This window comes from Arachis stenosperma, chromosome 7 (genome assembly GCF_014773155.1).
Source record: "Arachis stenosperma cultivar V10309 chromosome 7, arast.V10309.gnm1.PFL2, whole genome shotgun sequence".
In the NCBI taxonomy this organism is placed as follows: Eukaryota; Viridiplantae; Streptophyta; class Magnoliopsida; order Fabales; family Fabaceae; genus Arachis; species Arachis stenosperma.
The window spans coordinates 58116230-58140513 of NC_080383.1; the positions used below are offsets into that span (position 1 = coordinate 58116230).

General features: G+C 30.5%; 1 protein-coding gene and 1 pseudogene across 1 annotated transcript; both read left to right on the forward strand.

Annotated features, from left to right (window-relative positions):
• The first annotated feature begins 16567 nt into the window (after positions 1-16567).
• On the forward strand, positions 16568-19975 carry LOC130939822 (cellulose synthase A catalytic subunit 8 [UDP-forming]-like; annotated as a pseudogene).
• Positions 19976-21455: 1480 nt separating this feature from the next.
• LOC130940424 (non-specific lipid-transfer protein-like) lies at positions 21456-23812 on the forward strand. The gene is made up of 2 exons (XM_057868555.1): positions 21456-21846; positions 23732-23812. The coding sequence occupies exons 1-2, from the start codon at positions 21500-21502 to the stop codon at positions 23739-23741; spliced, it is 357 nt and encodes a 118-aa protein (XP_057724538.1). The 5' UTR covers positions 21456-21499; the 3' UTR covers positions 23742-23812.
• The last annotated feature ends 472 nt before the right edge of the window (positions 23813-24284 follow it).

Below are 24284 nucleotides of genomic sequence, written 5' to 3' on the forward strand. Positions count from 1 at the left end.
CATCAAGATTTGAAAGCATAATTAGTAATATTTTTTATAATTAGGACAATTAATCAGATTCATATAAACAAATCAAAAATTAAAAAATTACTGGAATATACTAACAAAAAATTAGTTCTCATTCACTTCACACCCCAATTCAAATTATACTCTTTATCAAGAGTTAAAGATGGAATTCAAGACAGAATGTAAACCTGACGATGAAAAAATTTTTGCATGTTTTTTATTATTTGTATTTCTTACCTTTTTATTTTTTATTATTTATTTATGGTGGAGTTAAATTTTGATTTACATACTTAAAGAAAACAGACACGAGTTATAACAATCATCACCTTCAGCGCTACAATAATAATTCATCATGTATATGAAAAAAATAAGTAATTTATAAAATTAGTTTCTTTTAGTACTCTCTTGTACTCTTCTTATAATTTTAAGATATATAACATTCAGCATTATTATTGTAGCATTAATTTATCTTCTAATAATTTGATCAACATTGTAGTGACTATTATATCAAACATGCATCTCAAACAGAATCAGATTTAAACTCCACCGTAAATAAATAATAAAGAGTAAAAGGATAATAAATACAAACATAACCATGATAAATAAATAGGAAATAATAAATTATATTTGATCAAAAAGAAAAAATGTGCATAATAATAATGAAAGAAAGATTGAAATTGCAAATTATGATCCATCTAATTTTTATACTCTTAATGAACAACATAACCACTATTTAATCAAGAAGCCAAAATTAACCACGTTTGCAGAATTGTAAATCATAAATCACCTCTAAAATTAAATAATTAACCTACCTTAGTTATTATCAGCGGCAGCACTAGAAATGAGGGAGAAGAAAGCAACTATCTGAATTTCTGAGAAAAACTGCACCTTAATTATGGTTTAAATTTAAGAAAAAGATAAACTGCATAACAAAGTTTTGAATGGGTTTGAGGGAATGACCAAATTAAACGCGGAATTGAAAGTGAATATCGTTTAATTTTTGTCACGGTAATAATTTGGTATGTGGCAAATTTTAAAATCCATCTCAAATTGGCCACGGACAAACGAGAATGTGAAAAAATTCCGTTGGCCACAGAGATATAATACGTTGCCATTACATACCATGGTCCATAAACTTTGCCACTGATTATCGTTCGTGAGTACTTTCCCGTTGGTAACTCCTGCATTTTTGGTAGTGAATATATTCAACACAAGTTTTAGAAACCTTGATAAATAATGATTGTCAGTTTGTACCATATTTTTCATAACTAAATTTTATCAACAATAATATACGGTTATAGATAAATTTGCATTAATATTGTGACTAATTTATTACCAATATATCTATTTCACTTATTAATGATAGAAAATTATTTTTAACAAAGATTCATTTTAAAAAAAATTATTATACATTCATTGTCAAGTTGACATAAAATTAGAGTTTTTTTATGTTAAAATACTTATTTAATACTAATTGAATGTACAATATTAGAAATTATAATTCACTCAAGAGTTGAATTTTTTTGAGAATTCTAATTTTTATTTTTTCTTCATTTATAAATCAGACCAAAAAAAATCTAATTTCTAAATTCAGTCACATACTTTTTAAATTTAATTTTATTCTATTATTAATATATCTCTTAAAGTTTGATTAATAGTTAAAATACTAATCAACTACTTATAAATAATGTATAGAATGAGAATGAGATTTCTGTCTCTTGCTATATTAGGCTTTGTACAAATTGATTATTATTGTATAGTCTATGAAACGAAATGGAATAACGATAAAAATTAGTATATTTTTAAATGCTACCCTATCATGATTAGGTTTAATTTCTTTTTCTCTCTAAAAATCCACTTTAACACTTTTGGAGTCATTTTCATAAATCTAAATAAGAGACCAAAGATTAGAGTTCATCCTTTATTGTAAAAAGGGAAGGAAAATATTTTTTGGCTTACATACTTTATTCTAGTATATTAAGTAATATTTGTCAAAATAGGAACATGATAAATTATTCTAGTACATTAAGCGCTTTATTTATTTATTCATTTATTTATTTATTTGAGGTTATGCACTCAAATTGTGGGTTTGAGTTATTAGTGGCTGCTGACTGCTATTGCTATTGCTATTATTGTTAAACTATTTAGACTTGTTTAAAGCTAAAATTCCTGTTTATATTAGAGATGATAGAATCGATGAAGATGCATTCAAGGTATCTGACCACCTCTCTTGATTTTTTACTCCATGCTATAATACTACATAGTTAATTACTTAATTATATTGGTTGACCACAATGTGATGTTTTGGGACAATTTGAACTAACTTAAATGAGAAAACAGAAATTGAGAGACAGAGGACGAGGTCTTGGAATTCTTGTCTCAAAATTTTTGGAAGACACTAATGCATCGTACTCTTTACAGAACCTAATGAGGCAAGTATATAATTTTCTCCTTTTTGTGCATAAACCCTGGTGTCTTAGCTAGCAAAGGGTCCTACTTGTTTTCTTCTTGGACTAATTCAAACAACTTTGCCATTCAGAAACTCGTCATGTACAAAGCAGTCATTCAGAAACTCATCATGTACAAAGCAGCGGCTGCAATAACAGCAGCAGCAACCCCAGCTGTGGAAGGATCAAAACAAGAACAAAAATGCTCTTTAACAACAGTCTCTAAAATAATGTATCTTTATTTGTTTTTGGATTTCTTTATGTAGATTACTTGAATTTTCTCGAGTTTTTTGGGAACAAAGAGAGCTATTTGCGGATTGTGATATTGACCGTCTCTAAAAAGAGTTTTCAATTTTCTTGTGCCAGTTTATTTTTGTATTTCTATATAAAGTTTATTTTAATAACATGATTTAGTTTTTGCATAATGATTGGTTATTTAATGTTGATTATGGTGGCTTTCCCAAAGTTGAAAGTGATATGGAGTGGCTTAGGGAAGGGTTTATGTAGCTATTGGCACGCTTTATAAGCGTAGCTATATCTTCTTGTAGTCATTAATTGGCACGCTTAAAAAGCGTAGCCGTATATTTCTCTATCGGCACGCTTTTGAAGTATACTGAAAACCAGCTTTCTTGGCACGTTTCAAAAGTGTGGCGATATGTGAACTTTTCGGTACGCTTTAAAAGCGTACCGATAGGTTAACATCTATGGTCACGCTTTTAAGCGTGGCAAGAGTTGAAAGCGTGGCCAAAAAGAAAGCGTGCCGATAGATCCACAAAAGCGTGGCGATAGAGCAACCGGCACGCTGGCGGATGTGACCCTTTTAAAAGTGTGCCGATAGCTCAAAAAGCGTGGCGAAAAGCTATCGGCACTCTTTTTAGCACTTTTCGGCACGCTTTAAAAGCGTGGCAGAAAGCTTATTTTCTTGTAGTGGTAATATCTCTTTGTTAGTGGATGAACTGTTAGCTTAAAAATTGCACAAGGATTTGAGTCCTGATTAAAATAAAAAAGTGAACAATATGTGTACGTGTGAGTGTGTATATGTATCTGGCCTCTAAGATATATCATCGTAACAAATTACATAAATATTGTCAGAAATTAAACTTGATTTATCCAGGTTACACAACTCAAAATACATGATGTTTGCTATTCAATTATATATTTAGGCATAGAAAATAATAATGCAATTTTCTAGTATTATTTAATTTAATAAAAATATTATTTATACATTAAAATTAATCACTAAAATTAATTATTATATATTTTTATATAAATATATGTATAAATTAATTTATTTTTAATATATATTTTATATTTTAATATGTATTTTGTATTAATAATTAATTTTAATGATTAATTTTAATATACACCTATTTAATTAGTTATGCAATCTAATTATGCTTGGTTTTGTTATGTAATTTATTAAAGATATTTAATTAGTTTATGCAATTTAGTTAATCAATAATTTTGAATTATCTTCATTTTAGTTGTTTATATAAATATAGGCGAGTTAGCTTGTCTTATTTCAATATAAAAATAATATAAAATAATAAAACTTATAATGATTTAATCTCTAATAATTTTATATTTTTATTTATTTAATATAACTATTTATGTACCTTTATTTATTAAACTTATATAAATTTTTATTTTTCAATACAATTAAATAACTTTATCCTAAAAAAAAGTTTTATAATCATTTGAAATAAACTATAATGTTATTAGTCTTTTGTAATTAAATTCAAAATTTTTAATTTTTAGTACAAGTAAACAAAATTAATCTTAAAAAAATATTTTAGACTTTTTAAAATTACTTGCAATTCTTTAACATTTTAAATAATAATTTTTATTTTCTTTTATTATTATTACTACTACTACTACCAGTTTGTATATTATTATTATTATTATTATTATTATTATTATTATTATTATTATTTCATATACTTTGATATATTTTTAATTAATAGTTAATACTAATCATATACGTTTAACTTGTCACGTTTCATATAATGGTAGGTGTTTGTCTAGTATATTGTGATTTTAAACATACGTATTTTCTTCCATTTCTTTTTTGTTTTGAGTCAAATTTTTTCAGCATATGATGCAAATCTTTTTTTTTTCGACCTTACACTTACTCGGCTTATAAATTATAATATAAAATAAATAAATTAAAAAGATTAAGATCTGCATACTTTCTAATAAAACCCAAAATACCCGTATCTTAAAGGGAACCCAATTGTGCCAATTTTTATTATTCTTTGTAAGAGACTAAGAGCGGCCTAAGCCATAACTAAGCCATAATTTCACTCTTCTCATTTCTCAAACTTTGCATTTATTGAAGAAGGGAGACCTTTTATTTGACTAACCCTTTGTTAGAATGTAGATCATTATAGTTATTCGTTGGACCTATCTTCCAAGTTGTGAAGGTTGATTCTTGATACTAATTGAAAGTTTTTGATGGCCTAAAAAATGGTGGTTGAATCTATGATTTTCTTTTAACTTTGATTAAGAAAGCCTTAAACTAAAAATTGTGTTTTGGCTTCTGTTTAGTCTGTGCAGCGAATTATACAGAAGATAATTTTATTTTGTCTCATAAAACTAGAAAAACAGAATCAAAGCATAAAAAAAGAAAGTGACACAGCTATATATTCTAGTTCAGTTGTCTTATGCAATGCAACTTATATCCCAACTCAACACAAGTAGAACCAGTTTCGTCGATCCCTTCTTTCCCCTGGCCTCCAAAGAAGAAGATGCTGCCACACTGCCACCATCCGCTGGGTTCAACTGTGATACGCACGAGTTGGGTGTGTTCGACACAATTCAACACAATCAGAAGTAGAATTGTCGACCCTATATTTTTACTCTATTAAATTTTATGCGTGTATGATGTCATTCACTGATAATTATGTTTGTTGTTGTTACTACACAGTATGCGATTAGTTTCTTTTTCTTAAGTTTATCATTAATTAAATAATTAAAAAAGATTTTAATAACTTTATTTCTTTGATTATTGAATATCAGATAGAATTTATTTATTGTAAAATTTTATAGTATTCTTAAAAATTTAACACAATAAATTTAGTACCTATACTTTGAAATGCGTTTAGTCGATAAAATTCAAATATAAGTAATATTACACCATATATTTTTATTATTATTATAGTGGTGTTCATTTGAGAAATTAAATTTAGTTTATAATAGTATTAAAAAAGTCTTATTTACTCTTTTTAACTTTAAACTTATGAGAAGGTATAATATTAATATCTGGTATAATTTTTAAAATTAAATTATTTTCTAAAAAGTTATTTTGGTACTTATAAAATAATTAAAAAAAATGACTTCTCTCAAATAAAATTTTTTTATCATTCTTCTCTTAAAATAAATACTCTTAGAATTAAAAATTTAAATATAAAATAACTTATTTATGAATTACTTTTAATATAAATATTTATTATTTAAACTATTTTTTCAAAAATAACTTAATTAAACTATTTATCCAAACTGAACCTAATATATATCTACCTAGACTAGCTTGAAGTCAACTTGGGCAAAAAAGAAATTTTCAAGTCAAATAAATTGCCCAAACAAAATCGGTTTCTTCTTCTTTTTTCAAGACAAAAAGGTATTGAGGCTCCGTTACTACTGTGAAACATGGGTTTTTAATTTTTTTTCCTATCCCATTAAGAAAATGCAAAATATTTAAGGTCCAATTCATCTTTTGGATATCCTAGTTATTGCTGCCAAAGCCCACTCCAGATGTCCAATAGCTAACATTTGCATGGACAGCCTTGGCTCAACCATAACTACCATCCACGCCCAACAAGCCCTGTCCAACACCTGTACCAACTTGCATCTGCCAGAGGCACATGTCAATCTGGTAATGAAGCAAAAAGAATCTCTGTATATCTGTACCAACTTGCATCTGTACCGAAGAGTAACCCTCTTATTTAACATTCTTTTCAACTGTTTCCGCAAATACTGTAAAAAATTAATTAAATAAAAGGAGTGATGTTAATTGCATGAATTTTTTTACTTGTACCAATAAAAATATTTTTACATTAAATTTTAAATTTTAAAGTCTTAATAGTATAAAGCTAAAGTGTTGATTCAAAATATTAGTTAATAGTCTAATATTGATAAACAATATTGGCCTTTTAATAATAATAATAATAATAATAATAATAATAATAATAATAATAATAATAATAATACTTGTGAATGGAATCTTGATATAAACCCATATTTGCAAATTGAGTATTTTGAAAGAATTTTTCTCCACAACTAATGTTTGACCAAAGAACCAAGTGATCAATAAAGAGCAAAGAGTGATTGGCCACATCAAATAAAGGTACCATTTTGAAGAAGATTGATATGATTTGGATGCTAATGAAGAAAATCCCAACCTTAGTTATGGAGTCCACAGTTGTAAAGTGTGTTAAGTGAACTATCTTCGGTGAACCTTTTTCTCTATTAAGTGACATTTCATATGAAGTATCTGTAGTCTCATCCCTTATTTGATAAATGTAATCATATCATATACCTATTTTTTAAAAGAGAATTTTTAGGTGGTGAAATTTTTACGTGTTTTAAAAGAGTATGATTCATTGTAAATATTCATATTGTGTTTTTTCTATTGGTAGTTTACTCATACTCATCCTCTTCGATAGCAGTAATTCCTTTTGTTCTCTCTTCACATTTTCTCTAAATTAGTCTCTTTTTTATTTTTTATTTTTTAATTTAATTTTTTTTTCTTCTAACATGTTTTTCCAACCACCTCCCTCATTTTCTAATTCTCTACTCTATCCTTTATCGGTATCATAAATTCTTTTGTCTTTAATCATTTATACTTTTTCTCTTTCTTTCATTCTTATCTGTTTCACACATTTTAGTGTTTCAAAATTTAATACTTGAATTGAAAGTTAATTTAAACTAAATATTTATTTCCACTATACTCAAAAGATGATTTTCTTTTTTATAATTCTTTCTTCTCTTCAAACTAAAAATTAACCTAACTAAACTTAAAATTAAACTAAATATAAGCTATCTACAAAAAGTAAAATGCAATGAATTAAAGTTAGACAATTGGGAGAGTCTTTACTATGGTGGCTTGTGCTTGATTTTCCCACCAATACTTGAATTTACAATATTTTTCGAGATCCCAATCCTAACCATTAACAAAAATAAAAGACAACCAAAAATCAAGCTATTTACATATCAACATATTTACAATAGCCAATAACATAACACCATTGCAACTCCCCGGTAACGGTGCCAAAAGCTTGATGAGATAGAATTTGCACCGGTTTAGATTTTTTCACTTAAGATAACTTTCGTTGCAAGTATAGACTAAACCGGCAACCAACTCCCACCATCAAATTTTAAATCAAAGAATAGTCACAATCCAAAACAAATATAAACTGGGAGTTTTAAATCCCGAGTCGTCTTCTTTACGAGTTGCAATTAAATGTTCAGTTATTGGCTATGAGAAAAATGGGGGTTGATGGCAAAAGAAGCAAGAAGTATAAATAGCAAGAAATCAAACAAGCATGCAATAACTAAATATTAAAGCAATTAAATTCAAAGCAATGGATCAAGAAAAGGAAAATTCAAATATTAAGAAAAGAGTTAAGGTTACCTATCCTAACCATTGACCACAAACACATGAAGATTATAAAGAGTTAATCCTACATAGTCAACCCTAACATCGAGGATAAGTCAAATAGGCATAGTTGATCTCAATCCGTAAGTCCTAGTCAACTCTATTAATGAAAGACTAAGAGTCAATGGAAACCAAATCAACTAACTACTCTAATATATCAATCAAGAATGGACATCAATGACTCAAAGGGTCACCCAAATCCTCAATTTCAAGCCAAAAGTAAAGAAAAACTAGGTAAATACTAAGCCAAGCATTTTATCAAACACTTAGTGTGCATGAAAATAAAATAATATTAAGTTACATTAAAAATAAAATCTAACTACTAAAAGCAAAAAAATAAGAACAATAACTCAAACAAGCATTAAATGAACATAAAATATAAATTACATTAATAGAAATTAAAATGAACAAAGAGTGCAAATACATAAAAGTGGCAAAATTGAGAAAATGACAAAATAAACTAAGAAAATTAAGACAATAGAACAAAGAAAGGTAGAAGAAACTAGATGAAAACAAGAATTAAAAAGAGAAATTACAAAGAAATTAAACTAATAACCCTAATTTCTAGAGAGAAGGGGGAGTTTCTCTCTCTAGAAAATGCCATTCCACTAAGCTAAACCTAATTGCTCCACCTTCATTCTTCTTCACTTTGGCTTGAAATAGCTTCAGAAATGGGTTGGATTGGATTTTTGAGGCCCAGAATTCGTCCCCATCGATTTGCAATTAATGAGCTCACGTGACACGGGTTATGCGTACACATCACCTGGCGAAATTCATCCTCATGCGTACGTGTGGGTCATGCATACGCATCGCCAAGCTCGCACTTGTGCATGTGCACGCATCACTGTGTGCATGCACGGATGCTGAATCTTTCAAACTCTATTTTTTCATAGTTTCTTCTCTTTTGCATGCTTTTTTTCTCACTTCTTCAACCCATACTTGCCTTGAAAACCTGAAATCACTTAGCAAATACATAAAGGCATCAAATGAAATTAAAGTGAATAAAATTTAGCAATTAAAAGGCCTAAAAAGCATATTTTTACTTTCAAGCACAATTTAAGAAGAAATCATGAAACTATGCTATTTCAATGGATAAGTACAAGAAAAGTTTATGTAATCCACCCAAATAGAGAAAATAAATATCATGAAATGTGAATTCATCACATCCCCACACTTAAACAATAGCATGTCCTCATGCTATACCAAAAGAAGATAAGAAGGGGATTTACATTTATTTAAAGCAAGGAAACTACCTATATGCAATCTACCTATATGAATGCAACCACTTAGTCAAAATAAATCAAATTCCAAGAATACATATATAAACATAAGGGCTAAAGTAATTTCAATTAGGTCAAATCTACAATTGAATTGAGTTATTGAAAAGAGTTTAACAACTTGCAAGAGAATTGATTATCATAGGTGAAAACATGTAATTGAGCAATCGAGCGCTCACTGGATGTGTATCCGCTCTAGCCACTCAAGTGTATAAGGTCAATTCACTCATTTATTCCTTAATCAAGCTTTCTAAGATTTGTTTTTCATCTAACAATCAACACTTATTCAATGTATGCATACAAATATTATGAGGACTTTTCCATAGGTTGTAATGGGGTTAGGGTCAAGGTAAGGATACATATGGTCAAGTGAGCTTGAAATTTAAATTTTTGATTAGCCTAAGCTGTCACTAACATATATAACAACCTATACAACTCAAAACAAACCTAACTACCCATTCTTCACTTTTCTTACACACTCATGCATTCTCTTCAATTCATGTCACATATGCATTGTTCTTTTTCTTTTCAAACTTTGGGGCATTTTGTCCCCTTTTTTATTTTTTTTTCTCTTTTTTTTAAACTAAAATGTATACAAAAAAGTGCCAGTGCATATGTTTAAGTAATTGATGCATGGGTATGTACCCAATTCCCAAGATTTTCAACAAAAATACAAAAGTCCACTTTTACCTCAACCAAAGTTTCCAAATTTTCCCACACTTAGATGATACATACTCTCACTAGTCTAAGCTAATCAAAGATCCAAATGAAGTACATTTATTGTTTTCCGCTTTAAGGCTAGTAATGTGCTAAAATTAAGAACAAAAAGGGGATTAACATAGGCTCAAAGTTGGTTAACAAAGAAAGATAAAAGGGTAGGCTATTTGGGATAAGTAAGCTTAATGAAAAGATGGCCTCAATCATATAAGTGCATTCATATGCAAAATAATGGGCATAAAAATCAAACAAATCAAAGATTACAATCATAGAAGGAGAATAACACACACAAGAATGAAAATAGTGGTTATATGATGTAACCACACAATTAGACTCAAAACTCACATGTTTATGTGTTCTTAGCTCAAAAACATGTTCCACAATATATTTTAAGCAAGTCTCAATCAAAAGTTCCAACTCAAATCAATTAGGATATGAATGCCCTATAAAGAATGTTTTTGTTGGAAAATTTCATTATTTCAACTAAGCTTATTATATATATGCAAAGAAATTTAATAAACTAAGAAAGAATGCAATTAGAACTCTAAAATATATACATACTAAGAAAGATAAAAGGTGAAAGTATTTGGGATTAGAGTATGTCACCCAAGATTGTCGATCGGTGACGATCTCCCCACACTTAAGGTTTTGCACGGTCCTCTATGCATCTAAAGATGAGCAAAGGGGTATGACGACTTCGGATTGCCACCTTCAGCTGGTGGATCAATCGGCTGCTATGTGCTCTCTCTCCTACTTTCCTTGTTGCTTATGGTGGATCACTCATGAAAGATAGAAGATAGGATAGTAAGATGAGTGAATGCAAAAACAAGGAAGCATAGATTGTTGGAATGGGGTGATATTCACTAAAATGAGTGAGTGAATAAGTTTGTGACATGAAGAAAACAAGTGTGTGTAAGTTGTGCACGATTTAGAACACACACACTAACATAGAAAGTTAGGTCACAATTATACCAAAGAAGCATGCACTTCACTCATTCTAGTGTGCTTAAAATACTTTAAAAGAGACTTGTAGATTAAGATAAGCAAACAAGTAATAAAGAAGCATAAAAGTATTCAAGCAAGAATCAAGGAATTGTGGATTGAATAATGAAGCAACACCTAATTGACATGAAGTGGAAAACATAGCAAGCATAGTTCACAAAGGTTAAAAGGCTCAAAAAGTGTCATTATGTAAGCTTATGATCCAATTTCACCATGCTTAATGTTAATGCATCAAATAGGTGACTTAGATAAAAATCAATCATAAACAAGCATCACCTAACAAAAAAGGCATCAACTGCATACAAATTGCCTAATGATAGATAATGAAATCAAATTACATGGTAGCTACAACATGCAATTTATTAAAAATCCACAGACATTCTCAAAGGCAATGTTATGAGTACTTGGTATGCACAAAATTAACCATGAATAACTCAATACCAAGCAACAATATATGACCACAATAAAGACATCCAACAATAACTAGCAATAACAACATCAATAATTTAGCAGCAATGTCTCAACAAATCAACTCAATCATCCAACACTTCGCACCAAAACAAAAAATTAAACAGAAAATTAAGTTACTAACTAACTAAAAACTAACTAACTAACTAGCAACTAACTAACTAACTAAAGGTGAGTATGGAGGGTGGTGAATGATAGTGGTGGATGATGGTTGAAAAAAGGAAAGAAGAGATGAGAAGAGAATAAATGGAGAGAAGAGAAGAAAAGTAGTGTGAAACAGGGAAGGGGGCCACACGTACGCGTGGGGGACGCGTGTGCGTGGTGCTTGCCAAAATGGGAATCGACGCGTACGTGTGGGGGACGTATACGCGTGAAAGAGAGAAAATGGAAGGTGACACGTACACGTGAAAGGCAAAATAATAAAGATTGTGCGTTCGCACTATGTGTGCGAACGCCACGGCCAGAGGCCTTGAATTGAAGTGTGCCCACGCACAAAAAGGTAAATTTTTTTTTGAGAAAATGAAACGTCAAAATTTAACACCTGATTCTCCATCTGTGCGTATGCACACAGGTACGTGCGTACACACGAGAAGCAAAGAGAGAGAGACGCGAATGCACAAAGTGTGCGAGTGCTCCGAACAGGGGCTGTGTAAAGGGGTGTGCGTAGTACAGGTGTGTGCGAGCGCACAGGTGCAGAAATTGGAGTGGGTGTGCGTACGCATAGGTGTGTGCGCACGCACATGCTCTGTTTTTTTTCAAAATTTTTTAGAGTTTTAAGGCACCAAACTTGAGATCAACAAAAGGATTTTAACTCTAAAACATCCAACATTGCACAACTACATTATCCAAACTAAAAATTAACCTAACTAAGCTTGAAATTAAACTAAACATAAGCCAGCAACAAGAAGCAAAATGCAAGGAATTAAAGCTATATACAAAGAGAGGATTAGAAAGGTGTTACCATGGTGGAGTGTCTCCCACCTAACACTTTTATTTATGTCTTTAAGTTAGACAATTGGGAGATCCCTTGCTATAGTGGCTTGTACTTGACTTCCCCACTAATGCTTGAATTTGCAATGTCCTCCGGGATTCCAATACTAACCATTAACAAAAACAAAAGACAACCAAAAATCAAGCTATTTACATATCAACATATTTACAATAGCCAATAACATAACACCATTGCAACTCCCCGACAACGGTGCCAAAAGCTTGATGAGATGGGAATTTGCACTGGTTTGGATTTTTCCACTTAAGATAACTTCTGTTGCAAGTATAGACCAAACCGGCAACCAACTCCCACCATCAAATTTTAAATCAAAGAATAGTCACAATCCAAAACAAATATAAACCGGGAGTTTTAAATCCCGAGTCGTCTTCCTTAGGAGTTGTAATTAAATGTTCAGTTATTGGCTATGAGAAAAATGGGGATTGATGGAAAGAGAAGCAAGAAATGTAAATAGCAAGAAATCAAACAAGCATGCAATAACTAAATATCAAAGCAATTAAATTCAAAGTAATGTATCAAGAAAAGGAAAATTCAAATGTTAAGAAACCTCTAGGCAAGGATTGAGAGTTAAGGTTACCTATCCTAGCCATTGACCACAAACACATGATGATTATGAAGAGTTAATCGTACTTAGTCAACCCTAACATCAAGGATAAGTCAAATAGGCATAGTTGATCTCAATCTGTAAGTCCTAGTCAACTCTATTAATGGAAGACTTAGAGTCAATGGAAATCAAATCAACTAACTACTCTAATATATCAATCAAGAATGGACATCAATGACTCAAGGGTCACCTAAGTCCTTAATTCCAAGCCAAGAGTGAAGAAAAACTAGGTAAATACTAAGCCAAGCATTTTATCAAACACTTGGTGTGCATAAAAATAAAATAATATTAAATTACATTAAAAATAAAATCTAACTACCAAAAGCAAGAAAATAAGAACAATAACTCAAACAAGCATTAAATGAACATAAGACATAAATTACATTAATAGAAATTGAAATTAACAAAGAGTGCAAATACATAAAAGTGGCAAAATTGAGAAAATGACAAGATAAACTAAGAAAATTAAGAAAATAGAACAAAGAAAGGTAGAAGAAACTAGATGAAAACAAGAATTAAAAAGAGAAATTACAAAGAAATTAAACTAATAACCCTAATTTCTAGAGAGAAAGGGGAGCTTCTTTCTCTAGAAAATGTCCTACATCATGACACTAAGCTAAACCTAATTGCTCCCCCTACATTCCTCTTTACTTTGGCTTGAAATAGCTTTAGAAATGGGTTGGATTGGGTTTTGGAGGCACAGAATTCGCCCCTAACGATTTGCAATTAATGAGCTCATATGACACGGGTCATGCGTACGCATCGCTAAGCTCACACTTGTTCGTGTGCACGCATCACTGTGCGCACGCATGGATGCTGAATCTTCCAAACTCCATTTCTTCATGGTTTCTTCTCTTTTGCATGCTCTTTTTCTCACTTCTTCAACCCATACTTACCTTGGAAACCTAAAATCACTTTGCAAATACATCAAGGCATCAAATAGAATTAAAGTGAATAAAATTTAGCAATTAAAAGGCCTAAAAAGCATGTTTTTACTTTCAAGAACAATTTAAGAAGAAATCATGAAACTATGCTATTTCAATGGATAAATACAAGAAAAATTGATGAAATCCACCCAAATAGAGTAAATAAATATCATGAAATGTGGATTTATCAAGAGAAAGCGGTGGTGGAGGATGAAAGCAGCGGTAGCTGCGGATGGAGGAGGACGAGACGAGGGAGAGATAGAAGGGAGATTGAGAGCGAGCCGTCATCGTATATGTGTTTCAATGAGCTAGGGTTGCAACTTTTTATTTTTTATATGTGTGATAACGGCGGTTCAAAACTGCCATAATCACTAGAACCGCCACCAAATACAAAGCCAATTATGGCAGCAACAAAAAATGCCATAATATTTGGATATTGCAGTGGTTCTTTAAAACTGCCGTAATATCAATGTGCCATTTTAAAACCTTTTTTGTAGTGTTAATTTTGTTTTGTTTTTTTACATTTACAGGAGTAAATGATGACAACATACTAGCTACAAGATTCAATATTATTTTGATATATGAATGACACTAATTTATGTATAGCACTTGTAACTTGTGGTTGAACTTGTAGAACTAACTTTAATGCTATTTTGCTTTAAAACAATCTTTGTTAAAAAGAAAGATGTTTGAATTATCTATGTTATTATATATCATATAAATGTTGACTTGCTAAGTAAATTAGTCAATATGTCAATTAATTAAAAAAAACAATTTGGCAAATTATATGTGTAATTTGTATTAAAAAAATTGTTACAAAAAATGGTGTTTTTGTAACTAAAGGAATGAAAAATGTTACAAAATCAAGTTATATTTTGTAATAATATTTTATGATAGAAAAAATTATATTGTTGCAAAAAATATATCACATGTCAAAAGTTATTATTACTTTTGTAACAAATTTTAGTTTTTGTATTAAAATAATTGTTAGTATTTTAACAGTTTTATTTTTTGTAACAGAATATGTGGCAACAACCCTATTACAATTTTTTTGTTACAATTTTGTTACAAAATTTAGATTTTTTATAACAAATTTTTTTGTTACAAATACTATTTTTTCTTGTAGTCATATAGTCATTGCTTGAATGGTGCGTTCACTCGAAATTATCTGTCTGCATTAGAATGATGAGTATTAAGTTTGAGTCAAACCACACCAAGAATCTTTGTCAGGACTACTAAGTAGCATCTTTGAGAACTATTATGAGGGGAAAAAGCTATCTTTGAAACTAGGTCTAAATTCAGTGGAATCGATTGTTGCACGAATGGTTGCATATTGTATTATAAAGGGATGTGGATCTCATTGCTTACAAATTTTACGAGGCACTAAACTATCAGGTAGAGAAAGAAAAGATTGGTGAATAGAGGTTGAAAAGAGTTCCCGTCAGAAGAATGTACTACTTGCCTCTAATTCCTAGGTTAAGAATATTTGTATGTGTCGATGAGTTTGGTCCCTTACATAATATGGCATAGTAATAATAGGAGGGATTGTGAGTTTATGATGTATCTGTTACACTAAAGTGACTTGGAAGCACTTTGATTGGGTACGTTTTACTTTTGTGAGCTAGCCAAAAATGTTAGATTAATTTTGTATTCTAACAGATTTGTACCGAAGTCTAATTTCCATAATGTGTACTCTTTTTACACTACAAGAAAAAGGCCTACGGCTCGCTTTTTTCTTGCCACGCTTTAAAAGCGTGGCCAAGATCAATGGCCACGCTTTTTTTAGGGTGGCGATTGAATAGAGATTTGGCCACGCTTTTTCTTGTTACGCTTTAAAAGCGTGGCGAAAGGAGTCAACAGCCACGCTTTTATGCGGGTGGCAACTGATCCGAGATTTGGCCACTTTTTTTGCCACACTTAAAAAACGTAGCCATAGAGAGAAATAGGGACGCTTTCAAAGCGTGGTGATAGGGTTTTGTTATAAGGATGTTTTAAAAGTGTGGCCATTTTCTACTACTCTTTTGGCATGCTTCAAAAGCGTGGCCAAAAGGTTCTAGAAAAAAATTCAACGAAGTCCCTTCAAAGTTATGAGTTACAATTTGCACAACACCATCTATCTACTCTTCCAAACTTTATCTTTATCCTTCTTACAATTGCCCTAACTGGTTCAGATAACCCTAAACCCTCCACAAAGCGATGATTAACCCTAACCCTAACCCTGTCTTCATTATACAGGGATTTGCCATGAAAGAACTACCTACCAGATATCCTCTCTTCATTGTGCCTTACAAAGAACCCCTAACCGCGATGAAGAACCCCTAACAGCACTCCACGAAGAACGTCGCTGGCACTCGCAATGCCTCCATTGGAAATCCCTCTTCCGGCACCCTTAACCCTCCTTTGAGTTTCTTCTCTCTTCTCTTGCCACTCTCTCCCTCAAGCTCACTTAGTCTCGATGTCGACCTTTCTCGCTCTCTGGTATATTGCTTCTCTCGCGGCCGTTTCGGACTCAAACTTGTCACGCTCTGTCACCATCGCAAGCTCGTCTTCTTGCTTTGGCCATCAACGCTTCCTTCGCTCGTCTTCTTACTTCGGCCTTCAACCTTTGTATAGATGTGATTGTTGCCTAACGTTTCTCTTATTTTACTTTGCCTAGAGGATGCCTTGAAGGCATTACAGGAAAAGGAAAAAGAACCGGCTATACCTGAACCGGAACCAGAGCCAACTACTAAAGTGCTTTTTCTTTGCAACTATGAAGGATGCGGAAAGACGTTCATTGATGCTGGTGCATTAAGGAAATATTCTCCCATTCATGAAGAGAGACAATTTATTTGTCATTATGAGGGGTGCGGAAAGGTATTGATTTTGTTACTTGGGACACACACATGCATCTCTTGTATCTATATATTGTTCTATTGATAAATTGTTTGTGTTGTAGAAATTTCTTGATAGGTCAAAGTTGAAAAGACATTTTCTCATTCACACAAGGGAGAGCGATTTTATATGTCCTCATGAAGGCTACGGTAAGGTAATAATCTATCCATTGAAAGGGCTTGTTCTCATTTTTTTTGAGGACTTCTTTTTTCCCTGGTTGCCGTTACATGTATTATTTTTAATATGACAATTGTTGATGGATGACAAAACTTTTTCAAAGTCTGCATTACTCTTTAGAACAGATAAAATTGTGCTTATGTATATGTCTTGATTAGTAATTTACTATTTTGTTTTGTCTTTTGTTAGAATCTTAAAAATCATGTTGTATGTGGTTTTTTAGAATTGTTGAAGCTGAATACAAGGGATTTAGAATGGTATTTCTTCATTGTGCACGGTATTCAGCTTACAGATTTTCATTGTGCAAATTTACAACTTTAACCATATTATAGATTTTGATTGCATATGAATCTAGCATGATAAAAAGATTTTCATAACAACTCTGCATAATAAGTTAGCTTACAGATTTAGATTGAAGCTGAATTGGAAGCTGCTATTGCAAACTGAGAAATTGGATAGACATCTTAGCAATTTCTGAGATGGCAGCATCTCTGATTGAAGGTACATATCACTCACAAAATGTTCATAGGCATCATGAATGCATCTGACCAAAATCCCAGTACCTTTATAGTGGTGCTATGGGTGAAAACCTCCCACATTTGCCGCACCACTTTCTCCCTCTCCTTTACTTCCTATGTAATTCACTTTAAGTTAGTTCTATCAAAATTTTGTTAACTAATTTGATCAGTCTAAAAATTGACATAATTTAGTATAGAAAGGACTAAATTCATGTCAACAATCCTTAAAATACTAATTTGATATTATATTATGCATATCATATTATAAGTACTAATTTTAGCATTTATGCATAAGAAAGAAAGATGAACATCCAAGTTATTTTTTCAAAGATATATACATATCTTTCAAAGTTGATGCTTTCAAAATTGACATAGTTTAGTTAGTTATCTAACATTCCTTATTTACACATCAGTTTAATTATTATTTCTTAAAATAAATAATTATTTTTTGTCCAAAATCTTTAAAGGGCTAGCTTGATATTCTGCATATAAAAATATACCATTTAATTACTAATTTTAGCACATCTCATAATAATTGTTACACCCTTTTACTTAATTAGAGAATAAAACAAAAACTAAATGGTATCATAACTTGTATCTTAAAAATCATGTTGTATGACTGCATCCCACTATTTTTTTTTTCTTTTAAGTATATAATTGCAATGGTGTTCCCAATTTCTATAGCTTTACAAAAGTCTCAATTGGAATTGAAATATGAATTTTGTTGTTTGATGGATTGATTGAGATGTGTTAATTGTGAAAACTCATATGTGATATATGTTGGAATGTCAGGTTTGAAAGAAAGGGTGAACCATCTCAGCTTTGTCAGTACAGTGGATCCATTGAAGGAACCACCGCTGATCACGGCTAACACAGTGCTTTCTATTCTTGATGTGGACTATCCTGTGGATAAAGTATCCTGTTATGTATCTGATGATGGTGCTGCAATGCTTACACTTGAATCCCTTGTGGAGACAACTGATTTTTCAAGAAAGTGACTTCCATTTTGCAAGCAGTACTCGATTGAGCTGCGAGCACCTGAGTTCTACTTCTCTCAGAAGATTGACTACCTCAAAGACAAAATTAAACCTTCTTTTGTGAAGGAACGTAGAGCTATAAAGGTATTTATTACATTACATTGTTCTTTTTCCAAATCCAAATGGAGTATCTTATGAATCATGATTATCTTCTAGAGAGACTATGAGGAGTATAAAGTAAAAATCAATGCTTTGGTAGCCAAGGCACAGAAAACACCAGAAGAAGGATGGATTATGCAAGATGGAACCCCTTGACCCGGGAATAACTCACGCGATCACCCTGGCATGATTTAGGTATATCCATTCACCATTTGTTGAATCAAATTTATTAGCAGATTCAAATGCCTAACTTCAAGGACAAAATTATTTTTGCCAGTTTATAGTGTCCTATATTCAAATGATTTTTTCTCTTATTTGCTATTTGCAGGTTTTCCTTGGACACACGGGTGCACATGACATAGAAGGGAATGAACTTCTTAGGCTTGTGTATGTTTCCAGAGAGAAAAGGCCAGGTTACCAACATCACAAAAAGGCTGGTGCTGAAAATGCATTGGTAAGAATGCTTTAAAGTTTATCTGGATTAATGTTTCATATCCTTATTAAGATCATTAAGATTTTATTAGGCCCGTTGATTCTTGTTTGGATTTATATAGGTGAGGGTCTCAGGAGTTCTCACAAATGCTCCCTTCATTCTCAATCTTGATTGTGATCATTACGTTAACAATAGCAAGGCTGTCCGGGAAGCAATGTGTTTTCTTATGGATCTAAAAGTTCATAGAGATGTCTACTATGTACAATTCCCCCAGAAATTTGACGGTATTGATCGTAATGATCGATATGTAAATTGCAACATAATTTTCTTCGACGTGAGTTTAAATCAAAACAAACCGTTTCAACAGAAATTTTGTATTATGTGTGGTAGAATTATATAACAATGAAACAAGTATTCACATCACTTTTTAACTTTGATCCATTTTAGGTTAACATGAAATGACTTGATGGAATTCAAGGACTTATATGTATGTGGGAACTGGATGTGTTTTTAATAGACAAGCTCTTTATGGTTATAGTCCACCTTCCATGCCTAACTTACCAAGATCTTCTTCATCATGCTGCTGCTGCTGTCCCTCAAAGAAGGCCGGAAAAGATGTATCTGAGCTTTATAAATATGCAAAGAGGGAAGAACTTGATGCTTCTATTTTGAATCTGAGGGAGATTGGAGAAAGAGGGAAGAACTTGATGCTGTCGTTTTCTTAAAAAAATAATTAACTTTGTTTAATTATTTAACATAGTACAATGGCTCTATTACTTTGATTCCTTAAATACCCTGTTTTGCTGAAACTTGAAAGCATAGAATTGAATAGAGAGAGAGAGAGAGATAGATTTATTTTGTATTTGAGTATTAGTTTTTTAATGTATAAAACAATTATAGCAAAAATTATATATGTCACTAATTACTATTTGATTTGTCTTGTAATAAAAATTGTGTACTATATTTATAGGTTTGGTAATAAAAAAAGACTGAAATTTTATATTGTGAAGCGATGAAGGTAAAGTCAGAAAAATAATTTTTTTCAATTTGATAAGGCTATTGCCACGCTTTAAAAGCATGGCCATATCTTGCTATCGCCACACTTTAAAAGCGTGGCCATTTCTCTCTCCATTGCCACGCTGTGAAAGCGTGGCCATATCTCTCTATTAGCACACTTCAAAAGCGTGGTCATATTTCACATACGGCCACACTTTTAAGCGTGCAATCTGTAAAAAGCGTGGCAAAAAAGAACGTGGCGATAGGTTACCAAAAACGTAGCGATAGAACAACTGCCATGCTTGCAGATGTGACCCTTTTAAAAGCGTAGTGGTAGTTCAAAAAGCATGGCAAAAAGCTATCGCCATGCTTTTTTCAGCTTTTCGCCACACTTTAAAAGCGTGAAATAGAGATATTTTTTGTAGTGTTAGTTTATTGTGGTGACTCTCTATAATTATACATATTTTTAACTTATATCATATTTGGTCCAAACAATTCAAAAGATCAACATTGATGTGTTATTATAATTCTTGATGAATCATGAATGGGATGAATAAATTGTGGATTATTGATAGTGTAAAGACGTACAATATTTTAATTAAAATAAAATTTCAAATGCTTGAGTAGGTTGAGTTCATTAAAATTTCTCTATCATTTCAAACTTCTAAAAACAAATTTTTGTAATGAATATTTCAAGATGGACATTTGAGTTTCTCCCATTCTCTTCGTGTGTGTCATTTGGTTTATTATTTCTACATTGAAGAAGGGGGCAACTTTACGCATCATCAATACTCAATACTGTTCATCTGGAGTAAGAATACAAAATACGCGGCGCCTAACAAGTTCAAATTGTTTAATTATTTAATTGCGGTTTGCAACTTCAACACTGAATGTTTCATTCGCATCTCCACGTATCAATCTTATGATCTCAGCTTCTCTTTGCACTTGACATTTGTATTATAAAAATTATAATTCACTACAAATGGGTTAAGAATATATGAACAATGCATCTTTCATCATTGACTTTGTAAAATGGGATTAATGGTGAGAGATCTATGTATATTATTAAATCTTAATAATATAAAAATAAAGTATTAACCTAAAATGTTGATTAATATTAATAAAAAGTATTAATTTCTAATATTTTTCGTTTATCTATATATATAATTAAAAGAGAGAACTAAAATGAAAGTAACACTACGTCCATAAAGTAAGAAAGCTACACAATCCATCTATTCTGTGAGGAACGAACCATGAAAGCAATATCCCTGATGATTGTTCTTCTCCCTCTAATAATGTTTCCACCGTCATCACAATGTGTGAGAAGGATGGAGTGCCCTAGAGTAGTAGGGGACATAGGGCAGTGCCTGTGGTACTTGAGGAGCATCCCTTATATAACATTTCCGTCACAACAATGTTGCGACGGACTTAGAAATCTTGAAAGTGGTTTACATAGCGTGCAGGATAGAAGAGATGCTTGTAACTGCGTTAGGGCCGTATCAATGATCATAGCCCCATTTCCAACCAACGCTAGGGAACTCCCAATTCGATGTGGGGTCCAACTTCCCTTCCCCTTTTCCACTGCCTTCGACTGCTCCAGGTATGTACATCATAAAATAAAAGGTCAATTCTATGGTGTCTACGAGGTTTTTGTCTAAATTTTGTCTAATTTATTTTTTGTAATAAATTTTAATTTTTTAAAAATTATTTATTCATATATCTTTTAAATTAAAAAATAATTCTTAACCTTTTCTAATAAATAAACACCACTTTTTAGGCACTATAGCATTCACCAAAATAAAAAATCTTAACATCATTACTTTTATTAAAATTTAATCAATACTTATTAAAAGAAAAATAAATAATTTTATATTATTAGATAAATTTCACATTATTAAAAACACTAATAACAATTAATTAATAATTACAAATTATAAAATTTATCAATCCTAACACTCCTCTATCATAATTAGTTCATTCCTTGTACAAAAATTTTATAAAAATATTACTTTAATATTAAATATCAGTTACTAAATTAATTATTATAACTGATTAATTTATTTTTAATATATATTTTATATTATAACATATATTTGTATATAAATAATTAATTTAATGATGATTTTTAATGACAGTTAACATAGTCTAGAATTTAAAATTTAGAATTTAGTATAATTAGAAAATTATATGTTTGATATTCATAAATATCTTTTATTATATTACGAAAAAGTATTTGATTAATAATTATGATGAGTTTGATTATGTAATGATGATAAATTTAATTATTTTAATAATTAATTATTTTATCAAAATTAAATATACAAATCAATATATATAAATATCGTTCACACTTTTTATTGTTTAACCTTTTTTTATCAAAGGCAATAAAAATAAAAAAGATTATCTAATTTAGAAAAGGAGATTGGAATCCTTAGGCACCCCATACTTATTAAAAGACTAGGTAACTTCTAGAGACAGTCTCAAAATAAAGAATTATGTTGATGATGTAAGAATTCAAATTCATTTTCAACTCGCTCATTATACATATTCTACTGTTGGATTGGATGATTTTAATTTATTTGTTTTCTTAATCATTTTTAATGGCTTTAAAGCATGCATGATCAAGTGACTGAAGAAAAACCAAGTACTTGTATTTTTATTATATAAATATCAAATAGGGAATTTTCTTCACTACATGGATGATTAATTCAATAATATATTTTTTTAATATAAAAGTATTATTACATATTTGTGTAAATTTTCTACACAAACATTATATTGCCCTAAAATTAAACTCGAATATCTTATTGATTATGGTAATTAAAATTTATGACTTACTTTTTTAATCATATGAATAAGTTACAGGAAATTATTAAATTAAAGCATAAATAAGCGGTTTAATTAACTTATATTACTATGCAAACTATAAACAATAAACAATCTTTCTAGCTTTTTTTTTTCTCTAAAAAAATGGTGTGAAGTACATTCTTTAGAAATATAGAAAAAGAATCTTAAATCTTTAATAGAAATCAAATCTATTACCATCTCAGTAAGAATATTCTACTTCTCTATTCATAAACTATATCTTAATTAAGATACTCGAACCTCAGGAAAGAAAATATAGCCAATTATTTTTCAATAATATTTAGGAGAGAAAAAAAATTCAAATAACTAAATTTATTTTATTTAATATTATTAATTACTAATAGAATTAATAAATAAATAATTAATAAATATTAAATAAAATAAATTTGAGTTATTTAAATTGAATTTTTATTGTCTTTTTAGAATTATTAATGTTTTTTCATGGCATTAATTAAGTTGGTGTTCTTTCGCTCTACTCTTGCATGATGCAATAAATATTTCACTCGCGTTCATGCACAAACGCATACCTTAGCTTCCATTGGAGCAATAATAATTGAGAGCAGTAATAATTAATCAAATTATCAGTGACATTCTTTACTTTTTGTGCTTTCTTGCGACAGGATTGGATGATTCAGAGCCGAATTTCGTTCTTCGGTGCAGCAAGAATGAAGAGAAAATAATACTGTTTACGAATATTTATCAATAGACATAGAAGTATATAATCTAATAAAGTATAAAAAAAATCTAATGGAATCGTCTAGTGCTTTGTTGATCCTGGAGTTCAAATGAATATCCTAGTGAGATTTAAATAAATATTAGGAACCTATCGTTCCTTTTTTTTTTTTCTTTTCTATTTTATCCTTTTCTTATATATATTGGTAAAAGTAATTAAAATTAAAAAGTTTACTACATATAAGTTGTTGTTCGCGCATTCGGCATAAACTATATCAAAAGGAGAAGTACGGAAAAATTACTCTCAAAATCGTATAAACTAAATTAATTATTAAAAATAATTTTTTATATTAAAATTATTAAAAATTATTGATTTATGTGATATTTAGGAAGAAATAATTGTTTTGTTATTTATTCTGTTTATATAAATATGTTTTCTTCCTAATTGACCATCAAACTCATATTATTGATATATACACTATCTATTTTACAGAAATTTGT

Bases quoted from the DNA above. Each gene is read 5' to 3' on its own strand.
- LOC130940424 (XM_057868555.1), top strand. From the start codon at position 21,500: ATGAAAGCAATATCCCTGATGATTGTTCTTCTCCCTCTAATAATGTTT.